Source organism: Salmo salar, chromosome 08 (genome assembly GCF_965601325.2).
Source record: "Salmo salar chromosome 08, fSalSal1, whole genome shotgun sequence".
Taxonomy (NCBI): Eukaryota; Metazoa; Chordata; class Actinopteri; order Salmoniformes; family Salmonidae; genus Salmo; species Salmo salar.
Window position 1 is genome coordinate 25,609,277 of NC_138298.1, and position 15,412 is coordinate 25,624,688.

The window sequence follows — 15,412 nt, forward strand, 5'->3', positions numbered from 1 at the left end:
TTGTAAGATCTGTAATTAGTAGGACAGGAACACCATTATTAATTTGAAGTGCGCACAAACCTAATCATAACCCGTACTGGCGAAATGTAGTTTCTCAAAGGTATGGCCACGACCAATCAAAAGTAAAGGCTACTTTCCCTTTTATCTTGCTGATTAACGGATTAGATATTCTAAGGGGAAAAGGGAAACACACTCAGACAATGTGGTGAACTTTTACATATTTGAGATGTATATCAGGAAGAAAAAACTTTTTTTAAACATATGATCATTGATACACATGCATTATTGACATCAAGTAAATATGATTGATTATATTTAGAAAATATTTGATATGATAAGGTTTTATGATTGATTGCTTATAGATTGCCATGTCAAATCATCAGCTTCTACTTCCTATGAGCTGTATCATATGGGACTCTCTGATTCTAACCATCCTCTTCTGATGACCATGAAGTGATGCTGGATGCTCCCACTGAATGCAGAGTTCATCAGTTCCACTGCATAGTGTTTAACAATGGGTTTACCCTGGGGAAAGAATCAAATAGAAACGCCTCAATCAAAACCTGAAGTGGGGTAAGCATAGCATATGATCTGGTATCAAGTAGTCTTTCAAGTACTGAGAAAAAATGTATGAAACGTATGCATTCACTACTGTAAGTCGCTCTGGATAAGAGCGTCTGCTAAATGACTAAAATGTAAATGTAAAATGTAAGTCTTTCTTGAAAAAAGTATTACTTTACTGATTGTGTTATATGACTGTGGCTCAATATCATTTACTTTCTTAAGTTGGCGACATCCAGCATTGCCATCACTTTGATTCTCTTTGGGTCGTAGACACAGTCTTGCTCATGGTTGCTCGTCACCATGCCAACACTAGGTGGAACCCAGGCAGTGTCAAAACCACGAGTGTGCCAGTCGTATTGGTTGTCATGACCTTCTTTGTTAATGACTTTAACTCTGCCAACATTCACCTTCACTTTCAGAACCATCCTGTCTGAGTCAGAAGAACCAAGGGGGTATCTAATGACTTTTCGGATGTCTCGACTGAGGTAGACACCTGCACCAAGTGTGCCAACTTTAGATGGTTTGAAGCCATTTCTCTGTATTTGTACTGCAGCCTGTTTTGATGTTCCATGATACATCACGTAGACGTGGCTGTCCTCAGGGGTGGCGCCACTCTGAAGATGATCATACTGAGATCTGTAAGACAGGAACACCATTTGTGTTTATAGCTATGTAAGAAATTATATTGTGTTCAGTAGATTAATTATTTTTAAGGTACATTATATCTTTACATTTATTGAAAAAAAGTGTTGTATATGAAACTTGAACAGTCTTTTTCATACTTACAAGTTCTCTTCGGTAACCTTCATCACCTCAATGACTTTGATTCTCTTCGGTTCATAGACACAGTTCTCCTGTTGGTTGCTCCGCACCATGCCAACATTAGGTGGAACCCAGGCAGTATCAAAGCCATGCACAGTGTGCCATGTCTTCTGCATGGGGTGGTTCTGCCTGTCTATGACCGTAACCCTGCCAACATCCACTCTGACTTTAAGTACTCTTTTCTCAGAGTCAGGAACATCAAGAGGGTATTTACAGGCTTTTCGGATGTCCCGACTAACATAAACACCAGCACCAAGCATGCTGATATCTGCTCTTGATGGTTTGAAACCTTCCCTTTTAATCAACTCTGCGCCCTCTTTTGAGCAGCCATGAAACATCACATATTCTCTGTGATCTTCAGGATGAGTCTTGCTGTCAAGCAAGTTGATGTAGTATGGGGAGTCAGGGTTAACATCCATAGTAACCAAACTGCTGTTAAATACACCACTGCTGAAATGAGCTGTAATTTAAGTACATACATTGCAATTACAATTTGTAAGTTAACATAATTGTAAATTCCTAAGGCTGAAACTGTTACACTAAATTGTTATGGCTGAATAATATTTCAAAATATGCTGAATTATTACACTAGCATTATAACACGATCATGTAAAGACTTATTTATTAAGTAAACAGGGGTTGTTTGATAGCCAAGTGTCCAGTAATAAGTTAATGTGTCTCGAAAAACAGATGAGACCGTTCTTAGGAAACCTAGCGCTTAGGTTTCAATTCCTGACTGCAGGCCAATCTTGCCTATTTAGGTTTCATTTCCTGGTCTAGTCTTGCAGTGTTGACCCGTCATTCAGGACAAGTGAGCACCACATGTTTTGCAAAAATAAAAAATAAAAATTACAATAAAATATATATATATATATAATAAAATATATATATTTTATTGTAATTTTTATTTTTGCAAAACATGTGGTGCTCACTGATATGTGACACATATGAATGCCAAAATGACATGCAAAACAGGCAAGCCCCCCCCCCCCCCAAAAAAAAAAAAATATATATATATATATACACACATATATATTTTTTTGGGGGGGGGCTTGCCTGTTTTGCATGTCATTTTGGCATTCATATGTGTCACATATCAGTTTGCAAACAATGTAAAAAATATATATATAATTGAGTTGCTAAAGCCGCATACACACATGGTCTCTTTTTAGTTTTCTTGAGTAAGGCAGCTATAAAATGCAGGTGTTTCAGCCTAGCTCAGCGTTTTCTGTGGTGGTGGGGCGAGCCAGCAGAAAATAGGAGCATTGCGCTGTGATTGGCTCAGTGTTCTGTCACTCATGGAGACACTACCTCATCACCAACTCTAAGTCCTTAGTAAGGGTAGATGCAAAATTTCAGCCCTTTGGGTCCTGCCATAGAGTTATATTACAAGTGCCCTTCCAAGAAGGCTCAAGGTCATTGGCCACAGATAAAATGACATCAAATCATGTTATATGTACTGTAGCTTTGTTTGGACTGATCATGTCAACATCTTACTTTCAAAATCTTAACTAGCAGTCATCATGAATCAAGTAGACAATCTACTGGCAAATCCATTTTAATCCTTGTCATATGAAGAGAAATAATGAAGAGAAATTATAGATAAAACGTATCGGTGCTCATTGGCCATAAAGATTACACAAGTTGAAAATAGCAAATTCAATAATGAGTCATTTGGAAGGAATCAGTGGCTAACTACAAGCATTGCAAAGTAACCACTAGCCTGCTATTCAATGGAGCGGCTGTGTGTCGTCATCCCCCCGAGTTCCTACCATAAATCCAGAGAATGCCTTTGATGACAAAATTTGCCCACAAAGGACTGCCGCGCCACCTTCATGTTTAAGTGAGCACATCACAAGCCAAGGTGAGTCCAAAAATGTCTTGTATGCTGCTGCATAAATGACGTAATATGCAAGGGAGTTATGTATACTGTAGCTAAGAAAGTAATAATAAGTATGTTGTGTTGTAAGCTGTTAGTAGCCCATGTGCCTCACCCTAATAATTTGGTCTATTTTCACCTCTTAATTTCGCCTAACGTTACTGTTCTGACTCGGTGGTGCTGCACATGTAGCTTATAACCTGTTTTTGAGAAATGTCATCATCTAATATTGTAAGAGGTTTCATTGTTTGCTTATATGTCCCCTTTATTTATCCTATGGTTCTGACTTGGTGTACAGGGAAAATACTGTAAGAGCAGCCCATGTTCTGCATTCTGTTGCTGTACATTTGAAAAGCGCTGAACACATAGTTATATTGACCACGTCCGTCTTAAGTCGCTAATTAATGTCTTAATCGAAATTACATAATGCCTCTTATCCACTCATCGTTCCCATATGCCATAGTTTGTACATCCCAATTGTCAGTAAAAACCACATTTGTTTAAGCAAGTCAGCCATATCAGCTATGTTCTTTAAAAAGACAGTAAACGAGGTTGAATTAATTGTTTGACTGCCAGACAAGGCTCCGCTGATAGCCAGGTGCAGAGGTGGTAAGGATTCACTTCATGGTGCTGAAAAGAAAGCTCTGTTGTTGGGACAGCTTTATGTAGACCCTAACAGTTTGTGGGCACTGCTTGTCGCCGTTATAGTGCAATTAATGTATTTAGTGTTGTGTCTTTGCTGGCATGCATCTATAAAAAAAACATTTTTAGTTTGCCCCACCAAGATTCACATGCTAAAATCGCCACTGTAGTCTTGTCCTAACAGCTTAGCATCATCTTATCACATCTCAAATGAAAAGCAGCCACGCCCACTCAGATAAGAAGCCTAATCTAATGGGGACATAAACACATGATACGTCTTGCTTTCAATTATTTTGTTATTGCACCACTGGCAAGTTGATGTTCATTTATCACACTACAATCAGCTTGAGTGATGTGTTAGCATCTTAATCGTAGCAGCATCTGTAAGGGTCTAGAACTCTCATGCCATCCACATGAAAGGATACACACTCAGGCAGAAAACATTACACCTCCAACTAAGCCACTGGCCAATGCTAACTTATTCAGCTGTTGATTTCAGTTTAGAAACATTTATTACTATTTACAACTCCACAGTTACAAGTCTTTCCCATATTGATTTATTGGCTAGTATTAAGAGCAGTTTTCCATTATACTACATGAGCAGCAGGTAGAAAAGGTGTTTGGTTTCAACACGACGGTACAAGCTACATCAGCTTTATAGCCCATGTTATCCCCAAGATTGATGCATAGAAATGAATGACTGATAAGAAATTAGTTGAAGTATTTTATACAAATACTTTTTAAATGTAGGCCTTACAGACAGTCACTGTAAATAAGACAAATAAACCCCAATATTTTACCCTTTTTTTTATTTTTTACCTCATACAGCAAAGTGGCACATCCCAAATGAAAGAGCACCTTTTGGCAGAACAGTACATATCAAATATCCTACATAGTGATGTGTAAAAGTAACTTTTAAAGGTAAATTAAATGTCTTCCTACCCACCGGGGCCGGCATTATGATTCTTCCAAAAAATGACTTGTGTTGTCATTTGAAGGGCTACGAGAGTTCACCTCATCCGCAGAGGCAGATTGGGACAGAACCCCCTCACTATGTGTGGGTGTGTCAGTAGTAGCAGCAGCAGTTACAGGAGGCTTGACCTCCAACACTCCACTGTCCAGACCCACAGGTGGAATCTGCTGTTCCCAGTCTTGTAACATGGACTCCAGCAGGCCAGAGTCTGCAGGGTTGCCTGTGGTGGTGGTTGTGCTAGGTAATAGCACGTAGTTGCTAGTGCTGCTACTTACCGGGCAGGTGTGGTTAGCATCGTTAGCGCCTGCGGCAGTATGTTGGTCACTGTCGCTGTCTATGGTGATGACAGTGGGCGAGTGTTTCCCGGACCCTGTGCGCTCTTTGCTCCTGTGCCTCTTGCCCTTCTTCTTGTGCTTCTTCTTCTTCTTCTGGTGCTTCCTGGTTTGCTCTGAGGAGCTGCCCTCATAGATGATCTCCACGCTGAGGCTCCTGCTCCTTTTCCCCCCCGACTTCTCCTTGGACTTCCTGTGACGCTTCTCTTTGCTCCTCTTCTTCTTCTTCTTGTCTTTCGCACAGGACGAGGTGGTGGAGGAGGGAGGCTCGTCAAGGGCGTTGGAGGACTTGTCTTTGGGGTCAGGTTCCTCCAGGTGTCTCGATTTGTACTTTCTCTTCCCGCTGGGCTTCTCGTGACGAGACTTCCTGTGAGCACCGGATGGCGAACACGTGCTGGAACGACTTCTGGAGCGCCTCTTATCCCGCCGGTGGGAATCAGGACTCTGGCTCTGGGATGGGGACCTGCAATCGATGTTCCTGTGTGAGCTGGAGTAGTAGGTCCTCCTCTCTGTGTAGAGTGTGGCGCTGCTGTCCCTCTCACTCTCCCGGCTGTAATAGTGCCAGTGATAGGAGTGCGACGATGAGTCGTGGCTGTGGCCTGATCGGCTGCCATCTTTATTGTCCCTCTTCTTCTCTCCTTTAGTGTGGGAGCGGTCGCGGCTTTGGGAGCGCGACTGCCTCCTGCCTCTGGACAGAGTGCTGTCGCTGTTGATGGAGATGGCCGGGCTCTTGGTCGAGCGGCTGCGATCGGCGCTCCTGGACCTCCTCCTCTGGTCTCTGCTTCTCGACCGTGGCCTCTCTCTAGATCTATCGCGACTTTGACATCTCCTGCCGTCTTTCTCAGTTTGTCCGCTGTTTTTGCTTGTTGACTTACTGGATGTCTCACGTCTAATTGAGGGTGAGGTGTTACGTCTCTCCTTGGAGCACGATACATCTTGCTCCCTTTCCATCCCCTCTGCCCTCCCAGGACATTGGCCTTGAGAGGAGGCGGGGCTAAGGCTGGTGAAGCGGATGTGTTGAAGCAGCCTGGGCACTTCGTCTTTGCTCTCCTCCAGAACAGACTCCTCTGAGTCAGAGGACAGCTTGACCAGCTCTGGAGTCCTTTCAGCTAGGGGTTTTACAAAGCCCACGATGATGCAATCCTCATCACCAGAGGAGGTACACGCCGGTCCATCCTTGTCGGTTTTCACCCGAGCAGAGCCTGCAGTCAGGCGAGGGGCCTTTGGCTGTGACACTGCTCCGCACTCCTCCCCCAAACTGCTCTCCGAGTCTGAGTCTCTGATTGATAGCAGCAGGGCCCTGGTGGGTTCTGTTGTGGAGTACGAAGGTCCGGGCGTCTCGTCGTCCCATGTTGACTGGCTCAGGGCAACCCCGGACACGGGGTCCAGCTCCACAGAATCGCCCCCCTCCTCATCCTCGGAGATGGCGATCACTGAGGAGTTGGAGCTGCTGCCCTCGTCCGAGGACGGCGCAGGGCAGTCGTAGACGGCATGCTGGTCGTAGGCTTCCATGTTGAAGGGTGCTCGGGCGAAGTTGACAAACTCGTGCAGAAAGTGATCGGTGCGGGCCTGGAGGAAGGGCTGCAGCTCCTCCTGGATGGCCCGGTCCTCCATGTCATAGCGGGTGATGCGGGACATGATGATGTGCTGCACAATGTTGACCAGGGAGCCGTGAGCACCGTACAGCACCACCAGCTCTCTCTTCAGCCAGGGCAACAGGCGGTGCAGGCAGGCCGGGTTCCTCTGGAAGAACTCAGCCGAGATGTCCCGGGAACGGCCGCCGTCCCGCACGCTCCGCACTCGCACCCCTCGCCGGTAGAGCGCCCGTCTGAACTTGATCATCTCCTGCTCACGGAGGCTGCGCACGGTCCGGCCCTCGCTTTCTGCCCGCCTTCTGGCCGCCAGGCGCTCCATCATGCGACGGAGGCCTTGGTCCTGCCGAGGAGGGGGGGAAGCCCCCGTTAGGGCCTCGAACATGACCCCGTTGTCGGGGGGAGGGGATGTCCTTCTCTGGTCCTGCCGACGCGCCCCCGTCAGCGTGGTGCGGTAGCGGAACCGTTCCCCTGCGAAACTCCCAAAGGAACCGTTCTCCGTGGGCCGCAGGTCATACTTCTTGAAGTCCTTCTCTGATTGTATACTGTGATAGATAGAGTTGAATGGCTGCTTGCATAGCGGGCACTCGGCTTTGTTCTTGGACCACTCGTGGATGCAGCGGAAGCAGAACTTGTGCAAGCAGAGATCGAGGTAGGACATGTTGTTGAATCGGTCCAGACAGATGGGGCATTTAGAGTCTGGAGACGCCTCGGCAGACAAAACCTCAGAGGTCTTGTCCGGGGCACTCTTCTTGAGTAGCCGTAAGGTCATCTTTGCTGCTGCCATAGTGATGGTCTAGGGAAGAAAATATTGCCTCGTGTTAAACAGTGTTTTCAATAAAGAAGGGACACAACACAGCACTGACTTTGTTCAAACTTTATTTTCTGTAATATACTGTCACTAGCTAGGCCCATTGGCAGATGCACAGACAACTATTTCATCAACACACCCTTATAAATCATTTTAAAAGGTATTAATGCAAACAGGGAATAATTTTCTAAGACCAGCATCTAAACATGTTGTCATTATCCAATGTGTTACATAATCAGAAAACTATGATAATATAAAGATTGGAACGTTACAGGGGTCACAGCTGACTGTGTCAGAGCCATTTAGCCACATTGACCATAGATGGCAAAATGAGTGTCAACCAATTTCAACAGAATCTTACAATTACCCCACCACAGTTGTGAAATTATAATAAAGCCCAATAACTTCCCATGTAACGTTATATTACTTGAACGTGTCTTTTACTTGGTAAGGTTAACGTTAGCTAGCTCGATAGATAACTTTAGCAGCTACGTTTGCTGTTCTGACTCATCTAGGGTTAGACAGTGGACACCTATAATGGTTGACTTTGGCCCCAATCTCTGACCGATAATCCTGACAAGTAATTATGCATTTATAACATGTTTGTGAGTCTGAATTGTGATGAATGACAGCTTTGGTAAATTAGCAAAATAGCTTTCAGCTAGCCATCTTTCGTCCCTTTGCATACCAAAATAAAAAGCCGGGGATCCGAGGCAAATGTCTAGGAATCCTGTCGGCGACAACACTCAAGACCTCTCATATAATATTTTCATATTTCATTATTTCCATGTGTATTAAAGAGAAGTAAATTAATTTAGTTGTTTACCACTCTTTGGAATTGGCCTCCTGTTTCATACCGTGATGTAATGCTACATTTAAAAAAAAAACAACCCGCAAAGGATTATGGTATACTGGAGGGCGTTTGCCTTCCGCTTTGGAATGAAGTACTTTTTTTATGGTCTCGTGCGCCACCTATTGTTTGCAACGTTTAACACAGAGGATGAATTAGCTGGAAATAAACGAAATATGGACATAAATTAGACAGTGGGGTACTAATAAACCATAGCCATCCATAAAATACAAACATCAACTATGATTGTGAGTTTGCCACCCTAATCAGACTGTTCTCTCTGCTCTCGCACAGCAAGCAGTACCAGAGCTCCACGTCTAGGTACAAGAAGCTTCTAAACAGCTTCAACCCCCAAGCCATAACATTCCTGAACACCTAATCAAATAGCTACCCGGACTATTTGTGTTGCCCCCCCTCTTTTACACCCCTGCTACTCTCTGTTGTTATCATCTATGCATAGTCACTTTAATAACTCTACCTACATGTACATATTACCTCAACTAACCAGTACCCCCCTGTATATTCTCGCTATTGTTATTTTACTGCTGCTCTTTAATTAATTGTTACTTTTATTTCTTATACGTATTTTTTTTAACTGCATTGTTGGTTAAGGGCTCATAAGTAAGCATTTCACTGTAAGGTCTACACCTGTCGTTAATCGACGCATGTGACTAATAAAATTTGATTGAAACACCGGATCTGAATTACTCAAATAAATGCAGCACTCTTTCCCCCACATTCTTGTCCAAATATACATCTCTGACATATATTAGTATTGTAAATATTATTTAATGACATATACATAAAGATTTTACAACAGGGCAGGGACAAAAAGACATTGTGTAATTCTTTCAACTGTGTCTTCTTCAGTGGTGACCATGGCTCTCTGGGAGGTCTGGAACAACCTCTCCCGTCTCCAAGATGGTGTCGCCCTGAACACAGACAGGGAAAATTAACAGATAATGAAAGAGTCAGTTGCTAGATGTCCCTAATCTTTCATTACAAGGTCTAGGAAAGCTGTCTGGGAATCCAGGGCTTTTGTGGTCCGTTGTAGCTCAGGGTAGTGGGTAGTGGGTTCAATTGCCAGGACTGCGCATATGCAAAATGTATACACGCATGACTAAGTCGCTTTGGGTAAAAGCATCTGCTAAAAGACATTTTGTGTTACCGTAGTAGGCCACAATTGTAGTGCAGTTTATATATAAGCTGCACTGCAATTCAGTTCTTTACTGTAAACTGCCAAAGTGCACCATTGTGTCACATGCATGTGTAAATAAATCTATAAGCAATAAATCACATTTTATTGGTCACATATACACGTTTAGCAGATGTTAATGCGAATGTAGCGAAATGTTTGTGCTTTTATTTCCGACAGTACAGCAATATCTAACAAGTAATCTAACAATTCCCCAACAACTACCTAATACACACATCTAAGTCTGATATCCAATAGTTCTTCCCAGGTGTAAGTAATAGCACTTAAGATTTTCTGGGCTAACAATGTAAGAAATAATACATAAAAAACAAAACACTGCAAAGCTTCCTAAGGACTAGAAGTGAGGCAACCCTCTCTGGTCGGCAACATCTTGTCCAATCATCAATACAAAAGGAAAGGGGGATACCTAGTCAGTTGTCCAACTGAATGTGTTAAACTGAATGTGTTGAACTGAAATGTGTCTTCCGTACTTAACCCAACCCTTCTGCCCACCCACTGGGTACAGATGGCAGTTCAACATCTACTTTTGATTTACATTTGGTTGAGTTGTCAACTAATATGAATTCATTGTGAAATCAACCAAAAATGTCACCCAGTCATTTAGGTTAAAAGTTGGGTGAAAAAAAAATACAAAATTCCCTTACGTTAATGACTTTTGCAAAACCAATCAGTTTTCCTTGTTGACATTCACATTTTTCAATTGAAATGACATGAAAACAATGTATGTTTCAACCTGTTTTTGCCCAGTGGGCAGTGAATCCACTGTAACACTAAGAGACAGTTCACAGACACAGATTAATCGTAGTCTGGACTAAAAAGCATTTACAATGGAGATCCTTCATTGTATGTGCTTTTTCCATCCAGGACTAGGCTTAATCGTGTTCCTATAACAACACATGAGATGTACTTACAGGGAACAGTCTGGGCTTTAGCTCCACGATGCCATAGGGCTTTTTCTGTGACAAACACACAAGCAGGACAGGTCAATGTTTTAGATTGAATTGAAGACTCTTCTATGACACATGCATGATACAACTTTCAATAGAGCAGGTATAGTGAATGAACACCAACACACAGGGCTAAACACTGCAATCCACTACTGTATAATAACATTTCATAAATCGGAGCACAATAAACTTTGAACAGCCAAGGTCAAACACATTATCAGTCCTCTTGAACATTAGGTCTCAGCCTTTTAAATCAAGACCAGTCTGTCTAGGCAGTAGGTCAGGGGAAAGCATTAGCAATGCTGATTTTTGAGTGACACAGCCTGGCATTTCATGTTTGATTTAGAGCTGGGAGACCTGGTGTTATGAATTTAACCAATTAGGACTGTGGTGGTTGGAAGAATCCAGGTGGAGTCTGGTTGGACCAAAATCCTCTTCCACTCCAGGAACAGGTTTTCCTAACAACAACATCACTACATGAATGAAAAGACAACATTATTGTTGGTGTTGAATTGATTGAACTTACAGCAACATGATACTTCACGTAATAATGCACAACCCAGGCAGGGATCAGCAACCGGGTCAAGGCGAACACTCCACCAGTGTAGACTTTGTAGGTCTGGAAAGAGAGCAACACAAAGGGGACGTGTGTCACAAATGTTAACAGGTGTTGTTGATTTCTTGCTGACAACAGTTGATGCAGTTTTTCGGTACAACTACTAGTTAGCAACATGCCAGGAGCTATGTTACATTCCGGTTGGCAGTGGCACAGATGACTGGCATCACACCAAGCATGGAGAATACTAGTCAACCCGTCTGTCACGAGCGACAACATGCAACTATGTGGCTATGGTAACTAGTGACGACCCATGCAACTGGCTAGGCTAGCTAGTAAACAGTAACACCGACGTCTCAAAACAAAAACATAGCACGTAGCTATCACAAATACTAGCTAGTTAGTCATTCTAATCCAATTCACACAGCGTTGTTCGTTGAGATATATTAGAATGAAATTGCAAAATGATGAACTCACGTAAAGCCTCCACAGGGTCTTCGGTTCCAGAAAGCCAGCCCAGAATTTTGCCACCGGCCCGGGGGCTGTCTTTGGCAGCACCGGCTCTCTGGGACTGAGCTCTTGGTCCTTCAGCCATTTCCTCCTGAGGTTTGAAATCTGCTCTACGCGGAGCTTTTCGTCCGCTGTGTAACCAGTCATGATTAAAGAAGAGCTAGTTCTTATTTTCTTGATATTCAACCTCACTACAATGACACCATGGAGGACACCGCCATGGAGTGCACGGCCAAAACTCATGAAGAAGAGAACAGTCAACGACAACGGTAACTACACATTTTCCACCTTGGCTGAGTGTGTGAGTGACATCTACGGGACTGGAGGTGGAAACAAAACAGGGATTTTTCATGATCACTGATTTCTCTGATACATTGTGCAAAATATGCTACACACAATTGCTAACTGCATTTTTTTTTACATTCATCCAAAATGAAGGAAACCGTATTATGTATCCATATGCTTTTTACTAGAATAGGAAATGCTTTTGTGAATTACTATTAACATGTCATAAACAGTGAATGATAATGAGTTTTCTGTTTGGATGCGGTTGCAACATTATAAACTGTTGTCACCATATGACCATTCTACCACTGTCCCCAGGGCATAAGCAAGTCCTCAATCAATTGTATTTTATAAAGCCCTTTTTACACCAGCAGTTGTCACAAAGTGCTTACAGATACCCAGCATAAAACCCCAAAGAGCAAGCCATGCAGATGTAGAAGCACAGTGGCTAGGACAAACTGTAATCTAATCTGTGCCCAGTATAGACTGGTGAGGTGTGAAACCTTAGCCATCATCTAGCACTTATGCTTCAGAGGGCTTTTTCAATCATTCGACATTACACTTCAAATGCATTCTGAAATGTTTGACATTTGTACATAATATGGGTTATAATAAGGAGTAGTTATGATAATGTGATGTATTATCAATAGTTAGTGATACAGTATAGTCAACTGTCTTGATCATCAATTTGTTAAGCAAACTATATCAATGTCTTCTGAAATATAGTGGACTTTATCTACACATCCACAAAAATCATTCCTTCATATGTGATGCAGAGTGTAACAGAGTGGGTCAACTAGTATGTAAGTTGCCATCAATACATAAATTAATGAACAGAAATAGTGTGTTCTCCTGACTGTAGTACTACAGCCAAATATATTTGAGTGTTCCCTCCATTCCCCGCACTGGGCTGTAAACGAACACCCAGTCTTTGGCTTACGACATGAGTATTTTCTGATGACGGACAGTGTCAAAATACTCAAGACATGAAAACTATGTCAAATACGGATGTTATGTCACTCATAAAATAAAACCACTGACATGTCCATCTGAAATGTCTCTCTTTTCTTATTATAATTATGAATTTATTTCCAACTGACCATAGGCTTATATATTCCAAGTACAGAGGACATAAAGGCTTGACGTAAACTCTGTTTAAAGTGGACTTTTCCCCATTGAAACGGATGTGTGTTGTCTTTGCATTTGGATCTGACTGAAATAAGATCTACTCTAAATCAGATATGCTGTGATGGCTTTACATGTGTACAGAACGCACCGAAGCATAAATCAATAGTGATTGATTTTAGTAGCATATCATAAGAATTGGCATCATCCAGCGAAAGATATGCACCAGTCCTGTCTATCAAATGCATTGGGAATTGTTTTTAAACCAGAGTCATTTAAATTACACAGGCCCCAAATGATGCGTCATTAACAGTGTCATCTGCAGAGCTAGTTTAGTAAACTGATAAGCCTTTCATCAGAGTCCATGAGGATTTGCACAATATAGAATTATATCAGGCGGAATCCAGAGGCCACCAAGTGTACAGTAATCCAACCTGCAGCTTCTATCTAAAACCACACACGAATAAAGTGTCTGTGGTGCAACCTAAGCCAAGTGTTCCGTTCTTTGCAGGAAGTTGGCACTCGCCACGGTGAGTGCCAAAGAAACCACAGAAGGTTGAAGAGAGCGGACACAACCCCAATAGCAGTTAGATTAGGAGAATGGCCCCTCCACCTTTATCAGTGTATGTCTCCTCTCTGTATGTATAGCTTCACTATGAGAAGTATATATCTTACTTTTGGACTTTGACTCTTACAGCATCTTAGGAAAAAGGGAAAAAAATAAAAGGTTTGCTGCAGATGTAGGATCTTTATTTGATCACCCTGTTGCAGGAGAACGTTCCTGCAATGCAGGAAATTAAAAACTTGTAGTGTATGGGAGGTTTAAAAAGGCTTCTGAAGTTTGTAATTTCCACTTTGAAATTTCAGACTTGATTTTCCCTTATGAAAAATGTGTCAACCCCTACAAAAATGTCCATTAATTATAATCCACATAATAATTCTAATTTCCTCTTGCTGCAGGATATTTTCCTGCTGTAGCAAACTGTCTCACATTAAAGATCCTACATCTGTAGGTCAGAGTTGTTAGAGCGATAGTGCCATTGACTTCAGAGTAAAACAGGATAAAGAAAACATTACAGTGGCAATCAAACCAGGCTCTCTTTAGTTGCATGGAAATCAATGAACCCATGACCCTTTCCGTGTATTTTTCCAGAACATTTTGGCAAGGATGATGCCCCATGCACAAGCAAAGGGACACACCCAGTTTTGATTTACAGCAAGGGGCTGGTTTTGCTACCACCCTCCTATCAAGTATCACTCAAATACGAGACCATTGAAGGACCATCTCCGACTCCCCCATATGCATCAGACAGCACTGGGGGAACTGGCGTCTTCCTCTCTCACTAGTAGAATCTTGACCGATGTCCTTTACGGTGTTGTTGGGTCATTCAGGGGTTCCGGTAAAAAAAACAAACATCTTCCCTTGAAATGGGGGGCAGGACACACCTCGAAGCCATTTAAATCAATGTCCAGAATTAGGTTCATAGGAGGTATCGTCATCTCTTGGACCAAGGTTGGACCCAGAGAGCTGATCTCCTTCTCTATATATTTGTTTGTGGTTTGGGTAAGGCACACTGTGTCTCTTGGCTAGAACCACAGAGCAGATGGAAGTGTTCGGGATGACTTTCATTCCACCTTTAGTAAGTCAGATCCCATTCTAAAGGGTACATGTCCATCTTCAACCTCCCTAGACTGTCTCCAAACCCACAACAGTTATATCTAGACAGACTTTATCAGGCAATGCAGCACAGACCAACTATACCCAGCCTTTCCATTGAATGAAGCATTCATAAAGTATGAATATAATTAATGTAGAGGTTAATTCATGCCATTTCAGTGATTGACAGCTTGCATGCACCCGACATATCCCGTAGTGTGAGTGGCTTCCAGAAGTCTTGTGGTGCTACACGTTACTGCGCCATTCATTTATCATGATGTTGTGACGTATGCTCATTCACTATAAAAGCAATCATCTCCTGCTGGGACAGTTTATCCTTGTAATGAGGGTTGACACCTCTGTAGTAGGGGGCTTGCCTGCATGTGGGGAGGTCACAGATTGGTTTGGCTTGGATTTGGGATGAGAATGTATTGCTGTATTGAGATCTCTTTTCTACTATTATGTCCTAACCTATCATGGTAGATTTTACCATCTTTACACCAACATACTCTGGAATACAGTGTTACAAGAGGACTGTGAGGAGTGTACCATCTCGAAGTGAGCGAACTCAGTGAAGTGGAGGGCTAGACACCATGAGGGTCGACGACATGAACCACCGCACGGGGATGGTGGCCATCAGCAGCCCTTTAC

General features: G+C 42.7%; 3 protein-coding genes across 4 annotated transcripts; all 3 read right to left on the reverse strand.

Annotated features, from left to right (window-relative positions):
- Positions 1-773: 773 nt before the first annotated feature.
- Positions 774-4,865, reverse strand: LOC106610310 (uncharacterized). The gene is made up of 3 exons (XM_014209594.3): positions 4,850-4,865; positions 1,351-1,846; positions 774-1,200 (listed from the first exon to the last, which is right to left on the reverse strand). Exons 1-3 carry the CDS (start codon positions 4,863-4,865, stop codon positions 774-776), a joined length of 939 nt encoding a protein of 312 aa, XP_014065069.3.
- Positions 4,700-8,546, reverse strand: LOC106610324 (uncharacterized). Of its 2 annotated transcripts, none has more exons than XM_014209610.3 (2): positions 8,442-8,546; positions 4,700-7,600 (listed from the first exon to the last, which is right to left on the reverse strand). In XM_014209610.3, the coding sequence occupies exon 2, from the start codon at positions 7,589-7,591 to the stop codon at positions 4,865-4,867; it is 2,727 nt and encodes a 908-aa protein (XP_014065085.1). In that variant the 5' UTR covers positions 7,592-7,600; positions 8,442-8,546; the 3' UTR covers positions 4,700-4,864. The 2 variants fall into 2 exon arrangements, with proteins under 2 accessions (XP_014065085.1, XP_014065086.1); XM_014209611.3 differs by having other exon boundaries at positions 8,304-8,518.
- A 688-nt stretch (positions 8,547-9,234) lies between these two features.
- Positions 9,235-11,952, reverse strand: LOC106610322 (NADH dehydrogenase [ubiquinone] 1 beta subcomplex subunit 6). Its single transcript, XM_014209609.3, has 4 exons — positions 11,662-11,952; positions 11,155-11,247; positions 10,593-10,637; positions 9,235-9,397 (listed from the first exon to the last, which is right to left on the reverse strand). The coding sequence occupies exons 1-4, from the start codon at positions 11,935-11,937 to the stop codon at positions 9,332-9,334; spliced, it is 480 nt and encodes a 159-aa protein (XP_014065084.1). The 5' UTR covers positions 11,938-11,952; the 3' UTR covers positions 9,235-9,331.
- Positions 11,953-15,412: the final 3,460 nt, after the last annotated feature.

Excerpts from the sequence above, each read along its gene's own strand:
- LOC106610324 (XM_014209610.3), bottom strand. The coding sequence starts at position 7,591 with ATGGCAGCAGCAAAGATGACCTTACGGCTACTCAAGAAGAGTGCCCCG.
- LOC106610310 (XM_014209594.3), bottom strand. Across the intron at positions 1,201-1,350 it reads AAGGTTACCGAAGAGAACTT|ATCTCAGTATGATCATCTTC; the intron begins GTAAGTATGAAA and ends CCTGTCTTACAG.
- LOC106610322 (XM_014209609.3), bottom strand. The coding sequence starts at position 11,937 with ATGAGTTTTGGCCGTGCACTCCATGGCGGTGTCCTCCATGGTGTCATT. Across the intron at positions 11,248-11,661 it reads AGACCCTGTGGAGGCTTTAC|ACCTACAAAGTCTACACTGG; the intron begins GTGAGTTCATCA and ends CTCTCTTTCCAG. Across the intron at positions 9,398-10,592 it reads TAAAGCCCAGACTGTTCCCT|GGCGACACCATCTTGGAGAC; the intron begins GTAAGTACATCT and ends GTCTGTGTTCAG.